Raw genomic sequence first — 23,809 nt, 5'->3', positions numbered from 1 at the left:
ATTGGCATTACGTTGACTCTATGGATCAGTTTGGGGAGAAATGTCAACTAAGCAATACTGAGTTTTCCAAGCCTTGAATGTAGTATATCTCTTTATTTAGATCCTTAATGTCTCTCAGCAGAGTTTCTGAGTTATTAGTCTCTTATGTGTTAAATTTATTAAGTATATTTTGGTGCTCTTGGCTAATCACTGAAGTGGCTGAGATTTTACTTTACTTGCAGCTAACAAGTTAAACAGGTAGTTTCATGAGTGCTGGCGGAAGACATGAGACACCTGGGTCAGAGACAAAGGACTCTATGATCCATGGCGTAGCAGATGGAATAAGCTTCAGGTTTATATCAGTTCCCCTTCCTGCTAACTTCCTAGGGCTATTGTAGAACATAAAATCATCTATGCTAGAACATAAAATCATGATCTATTCTAGAACATAAAATGATCTTCTTTGCAGCTTTCCCAGATTATAACCTCATGTCCCCTACAGGATCTTATATACAGTCTGAGTCAACTGTTCTAGAGGCTAAAAATTACACAAAGGACTGAAATTCAGTTTTGCTTTAGTATCAAATCATTAAATTAGAACTTTGGAGATAAGTTAAAATTTGACTTCCAAGTTGTCAAATACAGAAAGGTAAAGAAAGTTTCAAAATTATATGGAAAAGCCAGTATGTACACACTTAAAACTTTATGCCTGTTTATATTTGTTAGAAAAAATAAGCCTGTTATTTCATATAGCCATGTTGTTCTAATTTAATAATATAGATTTCAAATAAACATGGGTTGGACATGGTGGCTCATGCTTGTAATCCCAGCACTTTGGAAGGCCAAGGCTGGAAGGAGGATTGCTGGAGGCCAGGAGTCGGAGACCAACCTGGCCAACATAGTGAGACCCCATCTCTAATGCAAAAGAACGAAAGTGCAGAACATTACTAAGGTGGAAATTTGGGGGGAAAATAGTTTACAGTTAATGAATGAAATGAAAAATAAGATGAATTAAATAATACATGTGGATATTTAGGTTTTGATAATCATGGTTCCCTCTGGAGTGCTATAATTAGAATTTATATACCCTAAAGAAGTATTACTGATGTACTTAGTACCTATACTAAAGGTAAAATACACAGAGTGTGGAGTGACTGTATGAAAGGATAACATGTGTACAGATGTGAAAACATCTCCAAGCTATATTATGAAATAAGCAACCAAGGTATCCTATATTTTTGTGGTTTTCAAGCTCTATCGCATACGTCTTTTGATAAAAGGCGCATTATGGAGAAAGAGCAAAGCTTACCTTATATGGGAATAAGTGTGATATTTCTAAAAGGAAGCTCTTCTCTTTCATTAAGGCATTTGTAGATTTGAAAGAGGAGAGATGGGAGCCCTTCAAAGTCCATAGTCCTGAATCAGATGATGATCTGAACCTCTATCTCTCTATCTTTACTTTAATGTAACTAGAATATGTTGAGCCTGGATCTATGGATGTATTAGTGCCTGTGTCTGCTGTAACAAATTACCACAAACTTGTAACTCAAAGCAACAGAAAGTTATTATCTTACAGTTCTGGGGGACAGAAGTCTGAAATCATTTTCGCTGGGCTAAAATCAAAGTGTCAGCAGGGCTGTATTCCTTCTTGAGGCTCTGGAGAAGAATCCATTTCCTTGCTTTTGCCAGCTTCTGGAAGTTGCCTGGTTCCTTGTCTCATAGCCCCATGTCACTCCCACCTCTGCTTCCATCATCACATTGCTTTCTCTGACCTGCCTATCTCCTTCTTGTAAAGACCCTTGTGATTATTTTAGGCCCACCCAGGTAATCCAAGATAATCTCCTCATCTCGACATCCTTAAATTAATCACATCTGCAAAGTCCCTTTTGCCGTAGAAGGTGACATATCACAGGTTCTAGGGATTAGGACGCATGGTTCCTTGGGGAACATTATTCTGCGTAGCGCAGGTGGGTAAGGTTTAGTAACCTCCAAGCAACACCTCTCCTCCCTATCCCAGAGAGACGTGCCTAAAGGCTGAGCTAGAAAAAGTGTGCAGTGGTATGTTCTCAATCATAAGTGAGAGCTGAAAAATGAGAACATGTGGACACAGGGAGGGGAAGATCACACACCGGGGCCTGTCGGCAGGTTGGAGGGCCAGGGGAGGGAGAGCATGAGGACAAATACCTAATGCATGTGGGGCTTAAAACCTAGACAACAGGTTGATGGGTGCAGCAAACCACCATGTCACATGTATACCTATGTAACAAACCTGCACGTTCTGCACATGTATCCTAGAACTAAAAGTAAAATTAAAAAGAAAAAGTGTGCAGTGGGAGCCAGGAGAGCTGCCAATTTATCAATGCATTATTTCAGCAAACTCTTTATCTGGCTCCATCCCCCATCCCCAGCCCCAACACACACACATACAGACACACACACACACACACACACACACACACACTTAAATAGACATACACAGAGGCATAAGCTGGACAGCTCTTTGTCTGGAAAGTTCTAACAATCTGAAGATTCCGTGACTTGTTGCATGGTGTGTTTTGTTTGTTTTTGAGGCAGAGTCTCGCTCTGTCACCCAGGCTGGAGTGCAGTGGTGCCATCTTGGCTCACTGCAACCTCTGCCTCCCGGGTTCAAGCAACTTTCCTGCCTCAGCCTCCTGAGTAGCTGGGATTACAGGTGTGCACCACCATGCCCGACTAACTTTTTGTCTTTTTAGTAGAGACCGGGTTTTGCCGTGTTGGCCAGGCTGGTCTCGAACTCCTGACCTCAAAATGATCCACCCACCTTGGCCTCCCAAAGTGCTGGGGAAAAGCACTTCGGGGTAAATTACAGGCGTGAGCCACCACGCCCGGCCTGCATGGTGTTTTTTACCTTTGGCTTCCTGCTCAGTTCACCTGGCCCCTCCCTTGGGGAGCACTAGCCAGTTCACTTTCCACGTGGGAGGTATGTTTCCCCACCCACAGGTATGTTCCTGATTCCTGATCTTTGGACTTCTCTGATCCACTTTTTCTTTCTTTCTTTTTCTTTTTTTTAGACAGAGTTTCACTCTTGTTGCCCAGGCTGGAGAGCAGTGGCGGGATCTCGGCTCACTGCAACCTCTGCCTGCCAGGTTCAAATGATTCTACTGCCTCAGCCTCCTGAGTAGTTGGGATTACAGTTGTGCGTCACCACACCCAGCTAATTTTTCTTTTTTTTTTTTTTTTTTTGATACAGATGGAGTTTTGCCATGTTGGCCAGGCTGGTCTTGAACTCCTGACCTCAAGTGATCTGCCCACCTCGGCCTCCCAAAGTGTTGGGATTACAGGTGTGAGCCACCACGCCCAGCCAGATCCACTTTTTCTAACTGGCCATTTGTATTAGTCTGTTTTCACGCTGCTGATAAACACATACCCAAGACTGGGAAGAAAAAGAGGTGTAATTGGATTTACGGTTCCATGTGGCTGGGGAGGACTCAGAATCATGGCGGGAGGTGAAAGGCACTTCTTACATGGTGGTGGAAAGAGAAAATGAGAGAGATGCAAAACCAGAAACCCCTGATAAACCCATCAGACCTCATGAGACTTATTCACTACCACCAGAACGCTATGGGGAAACCACCCCCGTGATCTAAATTATCTCCCACCGGGTTCCTCCCACAACATGTGCGAATTATGGGAGTACAATTCAAGATGACATTTGAGTGGGAACACAGAGCCAAACCATATCACCATTTGAGCTGTTGTTGATTTTTTTTTTTTTTTTGAGATGGATTCTTGCTTTGTCGCTAGGCTGTAGTGCAGTGGCACGATCTCCACTCACTGCAACCTCCGCCTCCCGGGTTCAAGTGATTCTCCTGCCTCAGCCTCCCAAGTGGCTAGGATGACACGCATGCATTACCACACCTGGCTAAATTTTTAACTTTTCTTAGAGACGGTGGTCTCGCTGTGTTACCCAGGCTGGTCTTGAACTCCTGGCCTCAAGCAGCCTTCCTGCCTCGGCCTCCCAAAGTGCTGGGATTACAGGTGTGAGCCACTGCACCCAGGCTGTTGTGGATTTTAATTTGTTTTGTTTTGTTTTCTGATTTTGTATTTTCTCTTCCTTCTATTCTTTTCTCTTCAGATGTATTCATCGAGTACAATTTGTGCTGAGTCATATCACCTATTTATATTTTAATTTTACTATTAGTTTTGGGAAGTCTTAATTATTTTTCATTCAGGAAATTGTACAGTCATCTGTTTCCATTCATAGCCCGTCCCCTTCTCCAAAGAGAACGTCTGATAACAAGTTTTTGGCTACTGTGTAATATGATATTTTTCTATGTAAGTGCATGCACACGTAAACAAAGTAAAACATCATGTTAATCACATAGACAGCAAGTGTATTTCAGCTTAAAGGGTCCATAGTAAGCCTTACTTTTTTTTTTTTTTTTTTTTTTTTGGAGACAGAGTCTTGCTTTGTCACCCAGGCTGGAGTTCAGTGGTGTGATCTTGGCTCACTGCAACCTCCACCTCCCAGGTTCAAGCAATTCTCGTGCCTCAGCCTCCCAAGTAGCTAGGTTTACAGGCATCCACCACCATGCCCAGCTAATTTTTGTATTTTTAGTAGAGACAGGGTTTTGCCATGCTGGCCAGGCTGAGTGTTGGCCAGGCTGATCTCGAACTCCTGGCCTCAAGCAATCCGCCCACCTTGGCCTCCCAAAGTGCTGGGATTACAGGCGTGAGCTACCGCGCCCAGCCAGCCTTACTTTTTATTTTGAAATAATTATAGATTGACAAGCAATTGCAAAACCAGTACAGAGAAGTCCCAAGAACCCAGTTTTCTCTGATGGTTGCATCTTACATAACTATAGGACGGATCCTCCAGCTGCAGTTGCCCTCTAGCCAAAGACCCACCAAGAGCACACCTGTAGTTGAATAAGTTGCATTTATTACTCATTGCAATGAGGGAGAGCACGCACCATGGGGCATCTCAGAAAGAGTGTGTTAGGAAGAACCTAGTATAGGATCTGGGTTTTGGTTGGGTGACTTGGGGGAGGTCGAAGGGAGTGGGATTCACACTAGATGAATTGCATCTGCTGTCAGAAGGCAGAGGCAAGTCTATAACTGTGTAGCTTGAATCCTATCTCTAGGGAGAGGAGGCTGGCATTGGGGGCTAAAGCTGTGACTGGTAAAGTAGCAGCAGTCACTGCTTTCAGCCAAGAGAGGGTGATGATTGGTATTTTGTGGGTGGCACAGTGACCTTGTCTTTATGGGTTACTTCAACAAAAATTAGGTAGTGACCTTGTTTTGTCTCACTTCATCATGGCCTCAAAGTAACCTTGTCTGAGGTTGTGTCTTTTGTGATTATGTCTAAAAGGAGAATAACGTGGTATAGCCGTGAATGCCAAGCCAGCTTCCCGATGTCAGGGGCTTTTATTCCAGATCTTTCGTGTACATTGGTACCATGCCTGCGTATAGTTCTCTGCCATTTCATCATGTATGTAGATTTGAGTAACCACCACTGCAGTCAGCATCCAGGACTATTCCATCACCACGAAGATGTCGCTTGTGCTCCCCCTTTAACGTCACACCCACCTGCCTGCCCCACCACCATCCCTAACCCCTGGCAACCACTAATCTGTTTTCCATCTCTATTGCTTTATCCCTTTGAGAATGCCGTGTACGTGGAATCATACACTATGTGACCTTTTGATACTGGCTTTCCTCGCTCAGCATAATGCCCAGGGGATCCATCCAAGTTCTCGTGTGTATCAATACTGTGTTTCTTTTTTAGGGCTAAGTAGTATTCCATAGTGTGTGTATTTGTTTCCTATGACTGCTATAACAAGTTAAAATTTAGCGGCTTAAACAACACAGGTTTTTAATCTTACAACCCTGCAAGCCAGAACTCTGGCATGGGTCTTGCCAGACCAAAATCAAGGTGTCAGCAGGCTGCGTTCTTTTCTGAAGGCTCTAGGGAAAAACCCATTTCACTGCTAATTCCTTGCTAGGGGAATTCAATTCCAAGTGGTTGTAAGACTAAGGTTTCTGTTTTCTTGCTGGCTATCAGCTGAGGGCTGTTCCCAGTTTCTAGATCGAGGCCACCCACATTCCTTGGCTCGTGACCACCTCTGTCTGTGTCAAAGCTGGCAACAGCAGATGGAGTTCCTCTCAGGCTTAGAATTTCTCCTGCCTCTTTCCTCATCACATTTCTCTGACTCACCTTCTTGCTTCCCTCTTCCACATTTAAGAATGCATGTCATTTGGCCGGGCACAGTGGGTCACGGCTGTGATCCAAGCACTTTGGGAGGCCAAGGCTGGCGGATCACTTGATGTCAGGAGTTCAGGACCAGCCTAGCCAATATGGTGAAGCCCCATCTCTACTAAAAATACAAAAATTAGGCTGGGCGTGGTGGCTCAGGCCTGTAATCCAAGCACTTTGAGAGGCCGAGGCAGGAGGATCACGAGGTCAAGAGATCGAGACCATCCTGGCCAACATGGTGAAACCCTGTCTCTACTAAAAATACAAAAATTAGCTGAGCATGGTGGCACACACCTGTAGTCCCAGCTACTCGGGATGCTGAGGCAGGAGAACCGCTTGAACCTGGGAGGTGGTGATTGCAGTGAGCCGAGATCGTGCCACTGCACTGCAGCCTGGCAACAGACTGAGACTCCGTCTAAAAAAAACCAAAAAAACAAAACAAAACAAAGAACAAAAATTAGCCGGGCATGGTGGTGCATGCCTGTAATCCCAGCTACTCAGAAGGCTGAGGCAGGAGAATTGCTTGAACCTGGGAGGCGAAGGTTGCAGTGAGCTGAGATTGCACCACTGCATTCCAGCCTGGGCGACTGACCTAGACTCCATCTCAAAACAACAACAACAACAACAAACTCATATCATTAGATTATTCTCACCTCGATAATTCAGGATGATTTCCCATCTCAAAATCCTTAACCTCAACCACATCTGCCAAATTACTTTTGCCATGTAAGGCAACATATTCACAGGTTCTGGGAATTAGAGTGCGGACTTCTTTGGGGGACCATTATTCTGCCTTACTCATTCTGGATGCAACACAGTTTGTTTAACCACTCATCTATAGAAGGATGTTTGGTTGTTTCCAGTTTTGGGGCTATTAAAAATAAAGGTGCTGTGAACATTCTTGTAAAAAAAAAATGCTATATAAGTGGATTACACACCATTTCCTTTTGCAACTGATTTTTTTCACTCGACATCATATTGCTGAGTTGTATTCATGTTGATCTCTATAGCTCTAGGTCCTTTGTAGTGCCATTGTGTTCCATGTGAATAGTGTCCTCCCTTCCTTGCTGTGTAATGTTCTATTGAATGACTGTTCCCCTATTGGTGGACATTTAGGTTGCTTCTAACTTTTTGCTGCTACAAGGAGTGCTGCGGTCAGTATCTTTGTGCAGATCTCCACGTGTGCAGGATGAAGCAGTTTTCTTGACTGGATGAGTAGGAGGGAAGGTTCTGGCCCTAGCACATATGTGTTGTCGGTTCCTACTGGCTATTGTGTAATTGTTCTTCAAGCCCTTTTCACTCCAGCAGCAGTGATGAAAGTGTTCTGTGCATCTCTGCCAACATTTGGAGTCGCAGTTCTTTTTAATTTCTAGACTGGTTTCTTTTTCATTTCTTTTACTTAATTTCTTTTAAATTCTGGACTGGTCTAGGACCTTTCCAAAAGGTATGAAATGGCATCTGAGACTTTTAATTTGCATTTTCCCGATCACTGCTGAGGACACAGGGACACCCCTGTCCAGCACCTCCTTGTTCTACACTCTTGCCAACTTCTTTTCTCCTGACGTTAGCGTTAAGAGGTTGCTGCCTCTACCTGCTTTTAAGCATTAAGATCTGGGCAATGCAACCCGACAACTGAAATTTGGTGTCTTGTCTGAAATTACAGGATGTTCCTCAGGCCGCCGTGTTTCCATGGGAACAAGTAACAGTCATCCTTCATGATTAGGTGGTATCCATGGCAACCAAGCCAGCAGCATTTGAATGAAACTGATTTTATTTTATTTATTTTTTGCAAACACATGAAGGTTAAAATGCATTTCTCCAGCTGTGGCTTCCAAGAATAGGAAGACAGCCTGGTAAATGGAGACCCTTTCCACCTCCTAGAGGAAAGGGGATCCAGGATCAGCTGGTCCCATGGCCTAATTTTGCAGACTAGGTGACCGAGAGGTCACATAGAAGTCATGCAATGAGTTTGAGCCAAGGAGGAAAGACTGCTGGATCATGCTCGAAGGTCTGGGGCGCACTCTTAAGAGATCGGCTGGGTCTCCCTTCCCGTGATCTAACCCTAGGAATGCCACTTTCATACTGTGTGATCTTAGCAGATTCACTTCACCTCTCTGGGTTTCTAGTGGCACCAGCTGTGGTGCTAGACCTATGAGACCATGAGGCCAGGCCTCCCAGTGTCTGTTTGCCCAAATTAGAAAAGATTTGCTGCAAAATGAAAGGCCAAAGGCAGCATGCTGGGGCCTAGGACCCCAAGGCTGAATCCCCAGGGTCCAGAGTTAGAACTCAGGATCAGTTCCCTGCCTTCTTTTCCTGTGTAAAATAATAGAGGGCGTGTGTTTGTTTTTACTTGGTTCCAAGGACTGGAGATGACCACTGCTCTTACTCTCTGACTCATTGGATTGATGAAATCAGCTCAGAGAGAGAAAGGGGCAACCATGGAGTCACACAGCAGAGTCAGGGTTGAATCCAGGCTCCTGGTGTCAGCTTGGCTCCTCACCCGACCCCATGCTCCATGTCCCCTCCATCTTCGCTGGGGCTGGAAGTGTGGGTTTGGGGGCAGTTTAAGGGACTCTCGGCATATACTCTTGCTTCTTCCCTGGAGGACTTTTAGAGGTAGTCACTTTTGCTTCTCAGAACTTCAGTTTCTCCATCTGGAAAATGGAACTCACTATAGAGCTGCCCAGGTTGTCCTGTGGGATTACATTTGAAAGGGTCCAGAACATGCATTCTCAGCAGGGGCGAGATTGCCCCTAAGTGGGCAAAAAGTTGGTCCTTGGGCTAGAAGATGAAAAAAAACCTTTCTGTACAAAGCCCAGTATACACACAGTACATAAAAGATACTGTATGTCTGTGATATTAAAATTTTATGGAGGGGAAATTAGGAAAAAAGTGTCTAAGAAGATTTTTAAGGGAGAGCGACAATGAAAAAACATTGAGAAACGTGGGTCCAGAACCCAGCGATCCATGTCTTCATTAACTTTGTGTTTAGAGCTTACGGCAGGTGGCTGGCTCCGTGGGGAAGGTGTGTGGGGTGTCAGGTCAGGAGAGAGCCTGGCCTGGCCCAGACTCTGCCCTCGATGTTCAGTGTGACCACGGGCACATTACAGCTCCTCTCAGGGCCTGGTTTCCCCATCTGTGGGTAAAGGAGGTCCCATCAGCTCCATGGGTGACTCCCAGGCAGTTGAGCTCCCACCTGGTGGATCAGTTCGGGGTCTGGAGAAAAGCAGGTGGTGCCTCAGACTATGGTGATTAGAGGAGCGTTTAATAGAGGGGCTGCTTATGAAGGTGTGGGCAGGCCTTGGGAACCACAGGGGCAGTGCAGGACCCCAAAGCTAGGGACAGCAGGGGCTGCTTCCCTGAGGCCCCATGGAGGAGGGGAGAGCATGGTTGCTGGGAGGCAAAGGTCCAGAAGATAGGGTCATCCCGATGGTGGCTGGGACCTTCCGTGGAGGAGGCAGGCAGCCCAGACGACTCTCCCTCCTCCCCTCATCTCTTGCCAGGGCTCCTCTTTGGCCAAACCACATGGAAGTTGAGGGTCTAGAAGCTCAGATCATAGAGTCTATACAGGCCAGTGCCCTGGAGCAGAAGGCAGTGCACAGAGAGGTGGAGAATGGAACTAGGGACCACACAGGAGATACCTGGGAAGGTGCCCCAGGTTCCCCTCCAGTTTCGTATGGAGTGCAGGCCTTGCCCTGGGTGTGGGCTGGGAGACTGGAGAGGTCAGGGAGGAGAGCCAGCTGCCCTGTGCAGGAGGGAGAGTGGGCCCCTATCCTCCGGCCACCTGGGATCCTTGCTGGCCTTCCTAGCTTCTCAGGTGGAGGGGTGTAGCCAGGGCTTCTGAATGGAAGTTAAAGACTTTTGGGAGCACTCTTTGCTATAGACCTGTTGTTGAGGGATCACACACACATTTCTTTGCTTCTGGTCTCAGCTTCATCATCTGTCGAATGGGAGATTAGACCAAGCAACCTCTGAGAGCTTCCTGGCCCAGACCCAGGAGGCAAGAGGCAGGATTCTGGGCATCAGTGTTGGTCTCAGTGGAAAGACATCCTCACTGGGCACCCAGTGTTCTACCAGGGCACTCCATGCACCTCTTGCCTGGAGTGGTGAGGGCCCACCTACCCAGGAAAGTGTAAAGCTGTGGCCGGGGTGGTGTGTGTGTGTGTGTGGTGTGTGTGTGTGTATGTGTCAGGAGAGGGAGGGTAGTTCCTGGAAGCTCCAGCTGCTGTTGTCCTGGTGATCCCAAGACCCCTGTGGGGCAGCCTGACTCTGCCAACCAGGTTTCATAACTGCAGTGGGTACCCCGTGTTTGTTGGTTTGATGGAGGCATCTTGACTAAGCACTGCAGGGTGCCTGGCTCTGGGTGGGGGTGGGAAACAGACAACCCATCTTCCTGCCGAGACGCCAAGTAGCAAGTCTGCAGGGCTGACTGATGTGCGGGGTTGTGAGTCATCCTGCCTAAAGTGAGCTGGGCGCCCCCAGCATTGCCCCAGAGCTCAAAGGATGACAGTTGCCGCAGGAGGCCATTCCAGGGAAGAGAATTCTAGGGAGGGGGAGAGCATAGGTAAAGGTGTGGAGGTGGGACATTCCTGCATCGTGGCAGGTACAGCAAAGAGGGTTAGCAAGAACAGAAACCAGAGAGTGTGTGAGGTAGAATGGCTTTCGGTGCCAGGGTGAGGAGTCCCTTCTTTCTGAGGGCATTGAGGGCATTAGAAGCAGTCGGGCTTAGGGTCCTGACTGTGCCTGGCACTGCCCATCTCCCACTTCTACCGCTTTCCCTAGAAAGGTGGCTGAACCTGGGGGTCTGCCTCTGGCTAAGGTTTGCATCCTGAGACTAAGCCCTGAGTACCTCCTATGTGTTGGCCTCTTGGCTGGGTGTTGGGACCCATGGGACTTAGGGCTGAAGGAGCCATGGACTCGGTCCAGATACACTGGACCCTCATTCCTGTTCTGGTGCTCAGTAGCCCTGTGACCTTGGGCTGGTGACTGCACCCTGAGCCTCAGCTTCTGCTCTGGTCATTGGTAGCTTGGCTGAGTATAGCAGATGGGACACAGGTTATGGGTGACAGCCTCCCAGAGGGAGGTGGCATGTGCTGTCACAGAGGACAGGAGGGTGCTCCAGGTGGGTGGTGCGAAGGGGTGAGAGATGAAGGCAGACAGGAGAGCATGGGAAGAATTTTCCTAGCAAAACCTCCAGAAAGAGTGGTTATCCCTTGGCTGTGACTAGAGAGATTGTGGAGGAGGAGGTCTAAGGAAAGTTCTAAGCAGGAAGCACCGTGCGGGAACAGCAAGGGCCATAAGAGACGGCACCAGGCTGAGGATGAGCCATGTGGGAAGGGAGCTTTTCTGGAAGAGGTGCCTGGGGCTGGATGGTCTGGACCTGGTGTCAATGCCTGCCCCAGGCCTGCCTGGAGGTCAGCGGGCCTGAACCAGTCTCAGGACAGCTTTGCCTGCTTGGCCATGAGCCAAGGCTCAGGATGAAGCCTGTGCTTCTGTGGACTCCTGTCCATGTGACTGTGTGGAGGGAATGGCCTGGAAAGCACACAGCGCCCCAGCATCCTGTTCTGCCTTCTGGAAAGCCTGCTCCTTGTGTGAACCCCATGTCATCTGTCCTGTGTGTGTGTGCGCACGTCCCCTGCTCAATATGTACCTGGGGTGGGTCTGGGAGTGTACACATTGGAGTATCTGCATGAATATAAACATGCACATGTGTTTGTCTGGGCATTCCCGTCTCACTCCACACCCCTGTGTGTTCACACCTACCAGGGAAACCTCTGCCCTGTCCTTCTTCTCCCTTGCGAGTCAACAGGTCTTTTCCAGGCACCCCCCACGCACCAGGCTCCATGCAGGGTGCTGGGGAGGTGGAGATGCAACCAGCTTAGGCGTAGGTGTTAGGAGTTCTGCAGACACACACACACACACACACACTCACACACACACACGCACACACACTGCAAATGAGAGCGTTGATAGGAGACTCAGGTCTAGTTATTGCTGTAGGAGCCAAAAGCGAGGCAAGAGCTGGAAGTAGAGGGGGTCACCCAGGACCTCCTCCAGGGCCTGCAGGATGGACCAGGCTGGGGAAGGGGAGCAGAAAGGGAGTCCTCTCTTGGGGGCCACCTCTGGAGCAATGGCAAAGAGGCAGCTGGTGCCACGCTGTTGTGGGGGAACCAGTGAGGAAAGTGGCCAGGTTGGCAGGTTGGACAGACTCAGGAGATTTTATGTAGGTGTGCTAAGGCCGTGACTAAAAGTTTTCAATGAGCTGTCACCATTTAAGAGTCAGAATACTTCATATTTTGAAAAACCCAGATTATCAGCCTCTCTTGAACCATGGCAGCTATGGCTGCCCTGAGCCCCTCCTTGTGATGTAGCAGTAACCAATTAGCGCCGAGTGGCTGGCTGCTTTCCTGGATTCTGGATTTCCTGCTGGCCTCTGTAGGCCTCCCAAGTTTAAAGCCTCTGGAAAATAACTGGAAGCCAGAAGTCACAGATTCTCATGTTTGAAAAAATGTGGGGGCTGACATAGTGGCTGAGCCCTGTAATCCCAGCACTTTGGGAGGCCAAGGTGGGAGGATCGCTTGAGGCCAGGAGTTTGAGACCAGCTTGGGCAACAAAGGAAACCCCCATCTCTACAAATTTTTTTAAAAAATTAGATAGGTGTGTTGGGGTGTGCCTGTGGTCCCAGCTACTTGGGAGGCTGAGGCAGGAGGATTGCTTGAGCCTAGGAGTTCTAGGCTGGTGGAGTATGATTGCATCACTGCACTCCAGCCTGAGGGAAAGAGTGAGACCCTGACTCTAAAACAACAGAAAACTTGAGAAGTCATCCAAGCTCCCCAAGTGTGGCATCCCAGGAGATGGCTCAGTTATCTGTCTGCTTATATGCCTCCAGTGACAGGGAGCCACTACATTACAAGGAGTGGGGGTTTTGGGGAACCTTTTTTTTTTGAGACAGAGTCTCACTCTGCTGCCCAGGCTGGAGTGCAGTGGCACGATCTTGGGTCACTGCAACTTTCGCCTCCCGGGTTCAAGTGATTCTCCCACCTCAGCCTCCCGAGTAGCTAGGACTACAGGCACACAACACCACACCTGGCTAATTTTTGTATTGTCAGTAGAGACAGGGTTTCACCGTGTTGACCAGGCTGGTCTCGAACTCCTGACCTCAGGTGATACTCCCGCCTCGGCCTTCCAAAGTGCTGGGATCACAGGTGTGAGCCACTGTGCCAGGCCTTTTTCCCCCCTTTTTAAAAAATTGCGATAAAATATGTAAAACATAAAAGTTATCATTTTAACTAGTTTTAAGTGTACAATTCAGTGGCATGAAGTCCATTTGTAATGTTCTGCAACCATCACCACTATCCATTCCTAAAACTCTTCATCACCCTTTACAGAAACTCTGTACCATTAAGCAATAACTCCTTGTTCCCCTCTCTCATCAGCCTCTGCTAACTTCAAATCTGCTCTCTGTCTCTACGAATTGGCCTCTTCTAGATAGTTCATATAAATGGGATCATACAAAATATGTCCTTTTGGGTTACTCAGCATAATGTTTTCAAGGTCCATCCACATTACAGCTTAAATCAGAACTTCATTCCTTTTTAGAGCAGAATGGTATTCCTTTGCATGTCAATACCATGTGTGTGTGTCCATTCTTCTGCTGATGGACCCTTGGGTTTCCACCATTTGGCTGTTGTGAACATTTGCATACAGGTATTTGAGTACTTGTTTTCAATTATTTTGGGTTATACCCAGGAGTGGAATTGCTGGGTCATGTGGTACTTGTATTTTTAATTTTTGGAGGAACTGCCAGACTTTTGCATAGTGCCTGGACCATTTTCTAGGGACCGGTTTGTCTGTTGTCCTGACTGGGATGGGAGTGGCAGGAGGCCCTAGCTCTGTGGCCGTGGCTGTTCTTGTTCAACCTCTCTCTCCTCCTCTGTTGGCAGAGTCGCCTCAAGAAAGGCCGGGCTCTCGGCGCAGCCTGCCTGGCAGCCTTTCCGAGAAGAGCCCCAGCATGGAGCCCTCGGCCGCCACGCCGTTCCGGGTCACGGTAACTATCTCTGCGTCACCAACACCGCCACTGCCACCACCATCACCACCTCGCCCGGGGTGCTGCTCTGTGACCCCACGGCCCCCCTTCCTGGAGCCTCATGGACCCGGAGAGCATCCGGCCTCCCTTGCTCTAGGTATCCGATCCCTCAGCTGCTCTCATCTCCGTGGCTCAGCCCTGGTCCCGGGGACCACACGGGGGGTCCCATCCTGAGAGGGAGGGGGCAGGTGGAGGACAGACAGCACCGAAGGCTATGGGACCCAGCGCTGAGCTGGCCCGGAAAGAGAAGAGGCTCTTGTTAGTTTAGATAAATGTACCCTTGAGGGCACACACACACTGTGCTTCTGCAACCCCGAAAAGATGCACTATTTTTGTTTCCATATATTTTAACACCTCTCATGGCATACCATAATTTAAATCTTTCTTGGTGGTACATAAAATAATGCTATATATTATAACTGATGATGGCTTAGAACCGACAAAACACAGAATATATATCATAGCTATTGAACTGAGTGGTCCCCACCAGCACACAGACTTTTTAAAAATTACAAACCTAAACAACTTTATGGAAACAGAACCCAATGACCCTTAACGTCTGGCTGTTCATACCCTTCTGCATTTCTGCATGTACACACACACACACACACACACACACACACACACACACCAGAGTTCTGGGTCCCTTCACTCCCTCATTCAGGAGCATTACTGTGTGTACCTCTCTCCAGGGCTGTGCCAGGCACCAGAAACGCAGCGATGACATAGACACATTCCTTTCTCCAGGGAGCTCAGGTCTGTAGGGCAGGTGGATGTTGGATGGTTTGTTCATCCATTCATTCACTCATCAGTTATTCTGGCATGCCTGCTGTGTGCAAGCAGAGGAAAGAAGGTTCTGGGCGGCGGGAACAGAGAGTGTGCAGGCCTGGCTGTCACTGGAGAGCATCATATAGGGGCTCCAAGGGAGCTGGAAGTGACTGGCTATTCCCAGTGGGTTGGGAGGGGGTCCCACAGGAGCTGGCTTTTGAGCTGCATCTTGAAGGGTCCGTAGAAAATGGCTAGGCAAGGACAGAGACAGAGAAAGAGGGACTTCCGGGGAGGGAGAACAGCAGTTGCAAAGGTATGGAGGCACCCTAGAAATTTCCTGTGCTTGCCATAGGGCTGGCTCCTCATCCCTTGGGCATCAGCTCAGATATCAGCTCCTGACCACACCACCTCAAGGAAGCCCTCTTGCTTTTCTGCCATCACAGCAGCCTGCTCTTCTGTTTCCTAATACTTAGTGTCAGCATGAGAATGTGAGCTCATAAGGTCAGGGGCTGATGTGTTTGTGGCATGCAGAACTGCTTGGTGGAGCTGGAGTTGAGGGGATCTGGAGGACAGTGTAGGAGGTGAGGCTGGGAGGCCTGGCCGAGTCAAGGTCACGTGGAACCTCTAGTACCAGGCCAAAGGGATGGGGCTTTCCCCAGGGCCACTGATTCTCTCCACTGCCAATATGTTATAAAAATGCCTTAAAAACTAGTTTATTGTCCTTCTTTAAGATTTCAGTCCATTGGGCCAGGGCAGGGCCTGGGAATCTGCATTTTAACAAGCTTTCCCCAGGAGGTGATTCTGAGTCCCCAGCTGGGGGTTGAGCCCGTGGGCAATGAGGAGGAAGCCTGCGCTGAGACGATTCAGGGTCATGGCCCTGAGTTTGGCCAGGGGGTCTCAGGAAGCTGGTCTCCAGCCTGCAGGGAGCGCCTGGAGGCTGGGACAAGGGTGACCCCCATCAGCTGGAGCGAAGGCCAAGTTCTGATCTCTCTGGATCCCTGGGGCCACAGCAGGCAGGGTGGGCCTTCAGGGGGGCCCTAGGGAACGATGACTAATAATAATTAGTAATAGTAGCCGCCTCCATTGATGAAGTGCCTACTGTGTGCCAGGCACTGGGCTCACTGTCCTACATCCCTGATCTCTTTTTTTTTTCCTTTTTTTTTTTTTGAGACAGAATCTTGCTTTCTCGCCCAGGCTGGAGTGCAGTGGTGTGATCTTGGCTCACTGCAACCTCTGCCTCCCGGGTTCAAACAGTTCTCCCACCTCAGCCCCCCGAGTAGCTGGGATTACAGGAGCCTGCCACCACCCCCAGCTATTTTTTGTATTTTTAGTAGAGACGGGGTTTCACCATGTTGGCCAGGCTAGTCTCGAACTCCTGACCTCAGGTGATCCTACCACCTCGGCCTCTCAAAGTGCTGGGATTACAGGCATGAGCCACCACGCCCAGCCTACCTGATCTCTCTTCATCCAGGAGACACACCTACAGCTGAAACATTCGTTACCCCATTTCCCAGGTGAGGAAACAGGTTCTGAGAGGTAAAGTCACTTGCTGCCCAAGCTCCAACTGCTACTAAGTGGTGGAACCAAGATTCGACCCCAGGTCTCTGTGACTCCAGGGCATGAAGCACACCCATCCTCAGGCTAGGAGGCGGATCCATCGCCCCACACCCCCCCAGAACCCCATCAGCATCGCTTTTCTGGCTATTTCCCTTTCCTGAGTTGCTCTAATAGGGGTATTATCACACCTTAAAGTTTTTATAATTTGCAGCTCTTTAAGTGACAGCTAGGACCAGTGTTTTCCCTGTAGTGGTGTCTTCATTCTGTCTCCCAGGGTAGAAACCACCTTCAGTCAGAGCCAGCCTTGGGAACCTCGAGCTGCCTGGGACTCAACTCACAGTCCCACCTGCCCAGTTAGGGTCTGCAGGATGGAGAGCGTATTCAAGGTGGTCGTTTTGCCCACTTCTCATGGCAACCCTCTAGGGGAGGCACTATTAGTGTGCCCATTTCACAGGTGAGGAAACTGAGGTTCAGAGGTGAAATTCTTTAGCTGGTGTCACTCAGCTCCTGAGTCAGGACTGCCGGACATCTACGTTTTGTGTCCTTTCCTGGGCACCTTGGTCCTTAAGGGATGTGATTTGAGATTCTCTTCTGGGCTGGGTGCTGGGAGCTGAGGGGACTGGAGAACTCAGAGGTGGGGATCTGGGTTCAAATCCCAGATCTTCCATGACCCATGTGATCTCAGTAGCCACTGAGCCTCTCCGAGCCTTGTGTTCTTGACAGTAAAATGTGGAATGACAGACTTTGCTTGGACTGTGGACTTGGTGAATGTGGTCGCCCAAGTCTGACCCATGGTAGGTGCTTCATGGATGAAATCCATCATTAACATCCAAATCGGGTTTCCATTTTTGGCTGTAAAACATCAGTAAAGATCTAGGAGGGTTGGAGTACAAGGTGTTTGGGGGAAGGTCAGTGGTGAGCCTGGCCTGGGCCTTGGGGACAGTCCCTCACACAGACCCTGTGCAGGGCCAGAAGCACCCGCCTCCCTCCCCTAGCCTGTAGCACACACTTGCTCACTTACAGGCTCCCAAAAGCTACGTCCTCACGTGCTCAGCTGACTTTTGCTCTGTGTAGACCCTCGAGGGAACCCAGGAAACATGGTTTTGCCTCGGGGAGGCAGGGGAGATGCCACAGGATATACTGGAATAACTGCCACCTTCACTGCCATTTCAAACCCAGATGGCGGGCTGTCAGCATCTCTTACAGGGGTGCTCCTTAGGGAGAATCAATGAGTCAGGGTGTAAGGTCTACAAGGCTCAGCCTGTCCACCTTCTCCATGGAAACAGGCCTGGGAAGGGCTTGTCAGAGGTCACCACCCAGCTGACAGCGGTTCAGGAGCCTGGATTGTTTACACCCTCACATGCCACCCCTCCTCATTTTGTGAGTCAGCCGAGGGCCTGCAGCCACTCTGTAGGGCATTGAAGGCTCAGTGCTAGTCCTGCCCCTGCCTCTTGTAGACTATATGACCCTGGGAGAGCCTCAGTTTCCCCTTTTGTGAAATGTGGGGGATGGACTTTGTAAGGCAGCGTACAGTTCGGGCATAAATAGATGCTTAAATGTTCTGGTGAAGTAGCTAAGAGAATGGGCTCCAGAGAGTTCCCTGACCCAGGTTTCAGGCCCTGCACAGCCTCATACCACCAGCTTTGTGACTTGGTCAGGAGTGGAACTTTTCTGCCCATCTGGGACAACTCCCTCCCTCCTATAAGGAGAGTTGGGGGGTAGGGGAGTGGCTCTCCAGGACCACACAGTGCTACGAGGCTGGCATGTGCCCTGCAAGTTATAGGGGGCCCTGAATGAGGATGGAGGAAGGGGCCTGGGAGTAGATGACCAGAGAAGCTTCCTGTGCACCTGTGGCCATCAGCTCTCAGGTTCCTGAGATTCAAACCCAGGTCTGTCTGCTCTGTGCCAGTAGTGTCTCCTGGAAGGGAAGGAGGGAAGGGTGGCAGGCAGCAAGCTGGGGCCCTGGATCTGCATAGACCAATGGTCAGACTGGGTCTGGGGGCTTTGCATGTGCCCACCCAGCTTCCCCAGGCCCTGGACCCCTTAGCAGCAACAGCATGCTGTTCTTTCTCTCCTGCCACTCCATGGCAGAGGAGCCGTGGTTTGATTTGGGAGGCAAAGAGCTGATGACTCTTCCTGGTCTCCCCACGAGCTCCTTAGCCTGCCCCCTTCCCCAGCCCCAACCTTCCCTGTTGCGGGCTGGGTCCTTCCTCCCTCCCTCCTTCCTCTGCCCCCACCCCCCTCCCATCAACCTTGAGGATGGCTGGCAGGCCCGGGGTGTGGGAGGTGGCAGAGGCTCAGGGAAACTTGACAGCCAATTGATTCCTCCTCGGGAAGTTGAAAGTGGAGAGTCGTGTTTGAAGGTTTAGCTGAAATTAGGTCTCAGGGCTATTTTTTGCAAGATGGAGAAGGAGAAGTGTCAGGGAGGGGAAGGCCCAGGGGTCTGGCAGAAACTGCAGATAAACTCAACATTGGGTTGATTATGGATGCTTCTAGGAGCAGGTCTTTGGTTTCTTTCAACAACTCACTTTTATTGGGTGCTTGGTTGTGCACACCCTGCATAGGATGCTGTGACAGAACAAGGAACAGTTATCTCTGGCCAGGAAGGACAGGGAAGAATTCTTAAAGAAGGGACTCTTGGGGCTGGGCTTTGAGGGGTGTATAGGAGTTCGTCAGGAACCAAGGGAGAAGAGTATTTCAGTTAGTGAAGTGAATAGAAAGAAACAAGCTAATGGCCCTGTGTGATTGGAGTGCTGGATGGGTTCAGGGCCTGGAGAGAAGAGTGAGAGACCTTGGTGGGTGAGCTAAAGCCTTTGGACTTTCTCCTGCAGGATACAAGAACCACAGTGGATGATGGCTGTGAGTGGAGCTAGCAGTAGACCTCTGAGCTGTGGACTTCAGGTTTTCCAGCTGCTCACCCCTTTTCTCACTCCTGTAGCCTCCCTGCACCCTCCCCATGTTTCAGCTGTCTTTCTGTCACACAAACTCAAGAAACAGGCATGTGAACACAAACATGCAAGCTAGTGGGTGACCCTCCCGCCCATGTCACCATGGAAAGGCTGTTGGAAATTAACTGGTTCAACCCTTCCCTATACAGAGGAGGGACTGAGAATCATAGACGGGAGGGTCCTTTCCTGAGGTCACACAGCATGTCGAGGGTAGGGCCTGGAGTTGAGCCCAGGTCTCTGTCCCTCTCCCCCGCATCCAGTGGTCCTCATCCCTTACTCCTTCCTGTCCTCTCCTCCCAGCACCTGGACATCAGCCACCCCGTCTGAGCTGAGCCCTTCTCCCAGGCCCTATCACATTTCCTGGGAGGAATGGGTGTTCTTTGGTCCAACTGCCCTTGGAGCCCCACGACAGCTCCTTCCCGCTCATCTGCACACTGCCCCCTCCTGGCCACCAGGCCCCAGCCCCAGCTGTAGAGGGACCCGAAGTTTGGGCTGAGGGCTGCCTGAAGGAGGAATGCATGACTTCAGGTCCAGGAGGGGGCATTCTCTGCTCCCTGCAGAGTCGGCCCCGCTGCCCCCCATTTGTGCCCCTTCCAAGCTACGGAGGCTCCGGGTGGCTGTTGGGGTGGGGAACAGAAAAGCCAGCCAGGCTCACAGATCAGACAAGCCAGATCTGTCCCAGGGTATATGGGGAAACTGAGGCCTGGAGAGGAGCAGCTTGCCCAGGATACTTGCTGGGGCTCCCTCCACTGGCCCAGGCTGCTGTGGGTCCATCTCAGATGGTCGTTCACTTGGGACATATTTATGTTTGTGGCCCATCAACCAGCGGAGGGATATCAGTCACGCGGTCCTGGCTGTAACAGGGCGGTAGTGCTGGACCCCTGGGTGGGGTCCCACCATGGGCGCCTCAGTTTTCTCCTTGAAGTATGAGGAATTTGCTTAGTTCCGCTCTGTGAGTCAGTCTCCTGACCCAGCATCCGATGTGTATTCAGCAGATGGGCGGGGTGGTGGAAGAGCAAACCCTGCCCCCTCTGCCCCCTCCACCCTCACTCCCTCCATCCCTGCCCTTCACGGAGGCTGATTGGTATTAAACTATTCAAACCCAAAAGGAACATTACTGTCATTTTGGTCTGTGTCTGCCTTCCGCGGGGGGCATCCCCCTTTTCTGCAGAGGGAGTGTTGGAAGGTGGGACTCAGGAGTTGTCCGGGGTGGCCAGGGTGTGGCAAGGATGGTCTTCGGGGCAGAAGTCTGGGGACAGGGGGTCTTGGAGCCTCCTGAATCCAAGACCAGGCTAGTCTGAGGCCTGGGACAGAGGTGGGACTGCTGCAGTATTGGTAGGGTTGGGAGGCTGTCACCCCACCCCATTAATACACAGGAAGGTGGTTTCATTAGCTCCATTTTACAGTTGAGGATCCCAGGCTTAGGGAGGAGAGAGGCCTGGCCTCAGCAGGTCTCCAGCTGGTGGGTGGTAGGGGCAGGAGCCCAGCTCTGGTCTGCGAGCCTTGCTGCGGTGTGAACGAACTTACTTTCTTCTCTCCTTTTACCTTTCTTTATTCTTTCTTTCGATAAATTTGCCATCACCACCAACTATGTGTCAGGGCCTATGCCAGTCATTGAGGATACAAAGAGGATGAAAATGTAGTTGCTACCTGCAGAAATACAGAAGGGCCAGCGGGGCTTGGTGAAGTAATTTCCAGGCAGGTGAAGGGGAAAGGACATTCCAGGCAAAGGCCAGGACATGGGAAACAGCATAAGCAAATGACAGCAGGAACTGAGAGCAGTTTGGGGGCTGAAATGTGAGGAAGTGGCTGGAATGGAAGAGACAAGAGATCCATGGCAGTGAACAGAGCAGATGGGATCTAAGGCCATATTAACAGGAGTATGAGGTCCTCAGCAAGGGAGGTGAGGTGGGCCAGAGTAGGCCAGAGCAGACATGGAGTGCAGCATACTTGACCAGGCTAGGAGAGTCTGGAGCTCCTTCAGTGGGCAGAGACCAAGACTGGGTGGGGATCCAGCATGGGGTTGGGGGGACAAGCAAATTGCTTTTCTCAAGCAGGTTCTCAGGAGCCTGTTCCAACCCCCCCAACATCTGTGCTCAGAATGCCCTTGGGCAGGGGTAGGGGGAAGAGCCCACTTCAAGGATCCCTGGAATCTCCTGCCTCATCCTGGCAAGTGGCAGCTGGCTTGGGCAGTGTGAGTGGGGAGGATGGAAGTGAAGGGAACAAGCCAGCCTCAGTACCCCCTCCTCTTCCTGCTCTGGGGTCTTCCAAATACATCAGAAGTCCATCCCTGTAAATTCCATTTCCCCAGCCCTGCACTTAAGCCTGTTGTGCAGCATGGAATCAGATGAACTGGTTCCCATTAAGGTGTAAAGGCCACCACCCCAATCCCTGCCAGGTTCAGTAACTGGCAGGTGGAATGCTCTCTGTGGGGGCCTTTCTTCCTCTCTTCACACCCACTCAGGGTCTTGGGGTACAGTGCTGGCCTCTCCCAGGGATAGTCCCCCCAACCCAAGGATGGAGCAGGATTAGAATCTTGGCCACTGCTCCCTTCTGTAGGATGGCTCAGGCAAGTTGCCCCACTCTCTTTCCCTGTCTGTAAATGGGCAGGAACCCCTCCCCACAGAGTGGCTGTGAGGGCTCAGTGCCTGGCACAAGGCAGCATTCCCCACACCTGTTCCCTTTGCTTGTGTGAGGGGTGCACCTCTACCCCACATTTCCTCCAGAGCCCCAGGTAATTGGGCAGACCCCTCCCCCTTCCATACCCTTCCGTCACGGCCCCAAAGCAACATCACCCCTGACTGAACTTCTAGGGCTCAGCCCTGGCAGTAGAAGGTGGAGAGGGGCTGGAGGGGTTCCTAGGGGACCAGAGACCAAGTTCTTAGGTGGTGAGTTCAGATGGAGATGGAGGTGTCTGCGCAGGGTGGTTTCCTGCCAGTTGGGGGCAGCAGAGGGTAGCAAGTGGACTTCTGGGTGGCTCCTCCCAGTGAGTGTTGAAGTCCCAGGGGTTTGTGTGTCCGGGGCCACAGGGAGCCGGCGCAACAAGGTGTTAGCTGGCTAAACAAGGTGTAGAACGCACTGCTGGGGGCTGGGAGCAGCTCAGATCCGGGAGCACCTGTCAATGGCTGGGCCTGGCATGACTGGCTGTGCCAGCTGGGCCTGGGTTGACCAGAAAGCCAGGGGTTCTGAAAGGGGACCCTGGTCAGGGACACTGGATGGAACAGGGTCTGGGGCTGAGACAGCTGTCCACCAAGAGGAAGGGCACAGGGTGAGGTGGACCAGCATGTGATCTGTCAGGCAGGGCTGCTGCACTGTGGTCACCAGGCTGGGGCCAACAGATACTCAGTCACTGCCACCCTTTGATGGGTTATAGGCACCTGTTCCACCTACCACTGCTTTGAGAGGGGGTAAGGCGGGCATTGTGGGAGAGGCAGGGTGGTGGTCAGAGATTGCACTCCAAGTCCCACTGGCCTGGGTTCGAATCCCAGCTCTACCACCTCTGCTGTCTGTACGATGGGGGATTTTGAATCCTGTTCTGCATAGTACTCTGAGTCAGGCCCTGTGCTGAGCACTTTCTAAGTATTGTCTCATTTAATCCTTACAACTCGAGGCTCAGATAACACAAATCTCACTCTTAGAAGGTGACAAAATCAAGGCAGATGGGGAGTGAAGAGATAGCTGAGGATGGCTCCTCTCATGGGCCTGGATCCTGAAGTTCTCACAGCACCTGGACCATAGCATGCAGCCCAGTCTTTGCTAGTCAGTGCTGTTTTTCTCTTCATCTTACGGACGAGGATGTTGAGGCCCAGAGAGGGGAGGTGCATTGTCCTGGGCCACACGGCTTGCAGGGACAGAGCTGAGATTTGGACCCAGGCCTCCCCATCTCTCTGCCTTATCTTGTCCTGCCCCTACTTTGAGCAGGCCTGGCCCTAGGGGTCAGACACCCCTGGGATAGGAGAGAACTGCTCTCCTCTTGCCATCCTGCCCTGTGGCCCTGCAGGTCCTCCCCTTTCCTGGGAGGTGGGGGAGCCTGCATGTCAGGGGCAAGGCTCAGACGCCTTCATTTTCCCACCTCCTCATGCTATGAAAATGAAACGATCAAGTGGTATTTTGGTGGGATTACAGACATAATTATATCTGAGTTGTCAAGCGGCAATTGTTGTTTCCAAAGCCAGGAGGCCCTCTGTGGAGGTGGCAGCAGTGACATCTGTTTCTAACACAAGGCTCTGCATCGGG

General features: G+C 50.5%; 1 protein-coding gene across 8 annotated transcripts in view; it reads left to right on the top strand.

Moving 5' to 3' along the window:
* DAB2IP (DAB2 interacting protein) overlaps positions 1-23,809 on the top strand; it is a 215,934-nt gene that overhangs the window by 95,222 nt on the left and 96,903 nt on the right. For all 8 annotated transcript variants that reach the window (XM_034928979.2, XM_034928975.3, XM_034928973.3 and 5 more), the window contains exon 2: positions 14,158-14,261. In XM_034928979.2, coding sequence (XP_034784870.1) covers positions 14,158-14,261 — 104 coding nt within the window. The remainder of the gene's footprint in view (positions 1-14,157; positions 14,262-23,809) is intronic.

Source organism: Pan paniscus, chromosome 11 (genome assembly GCF_029289425.2).
Source record: "Pan paniscus chromosome 11, NHGRI_mPanPan1-v2.0_pri, whole genome shotgun sequence".
NCBI classification, from domain to species: domain Eukaryota; kingdom Metazoa; phylum Chordata; class Mammalia; order Primates; family Hominidae; genus Pan; species Pan paniscus.
This window is presented reverse-complemented; position numbering and strand designations above follow the sequence as displayed.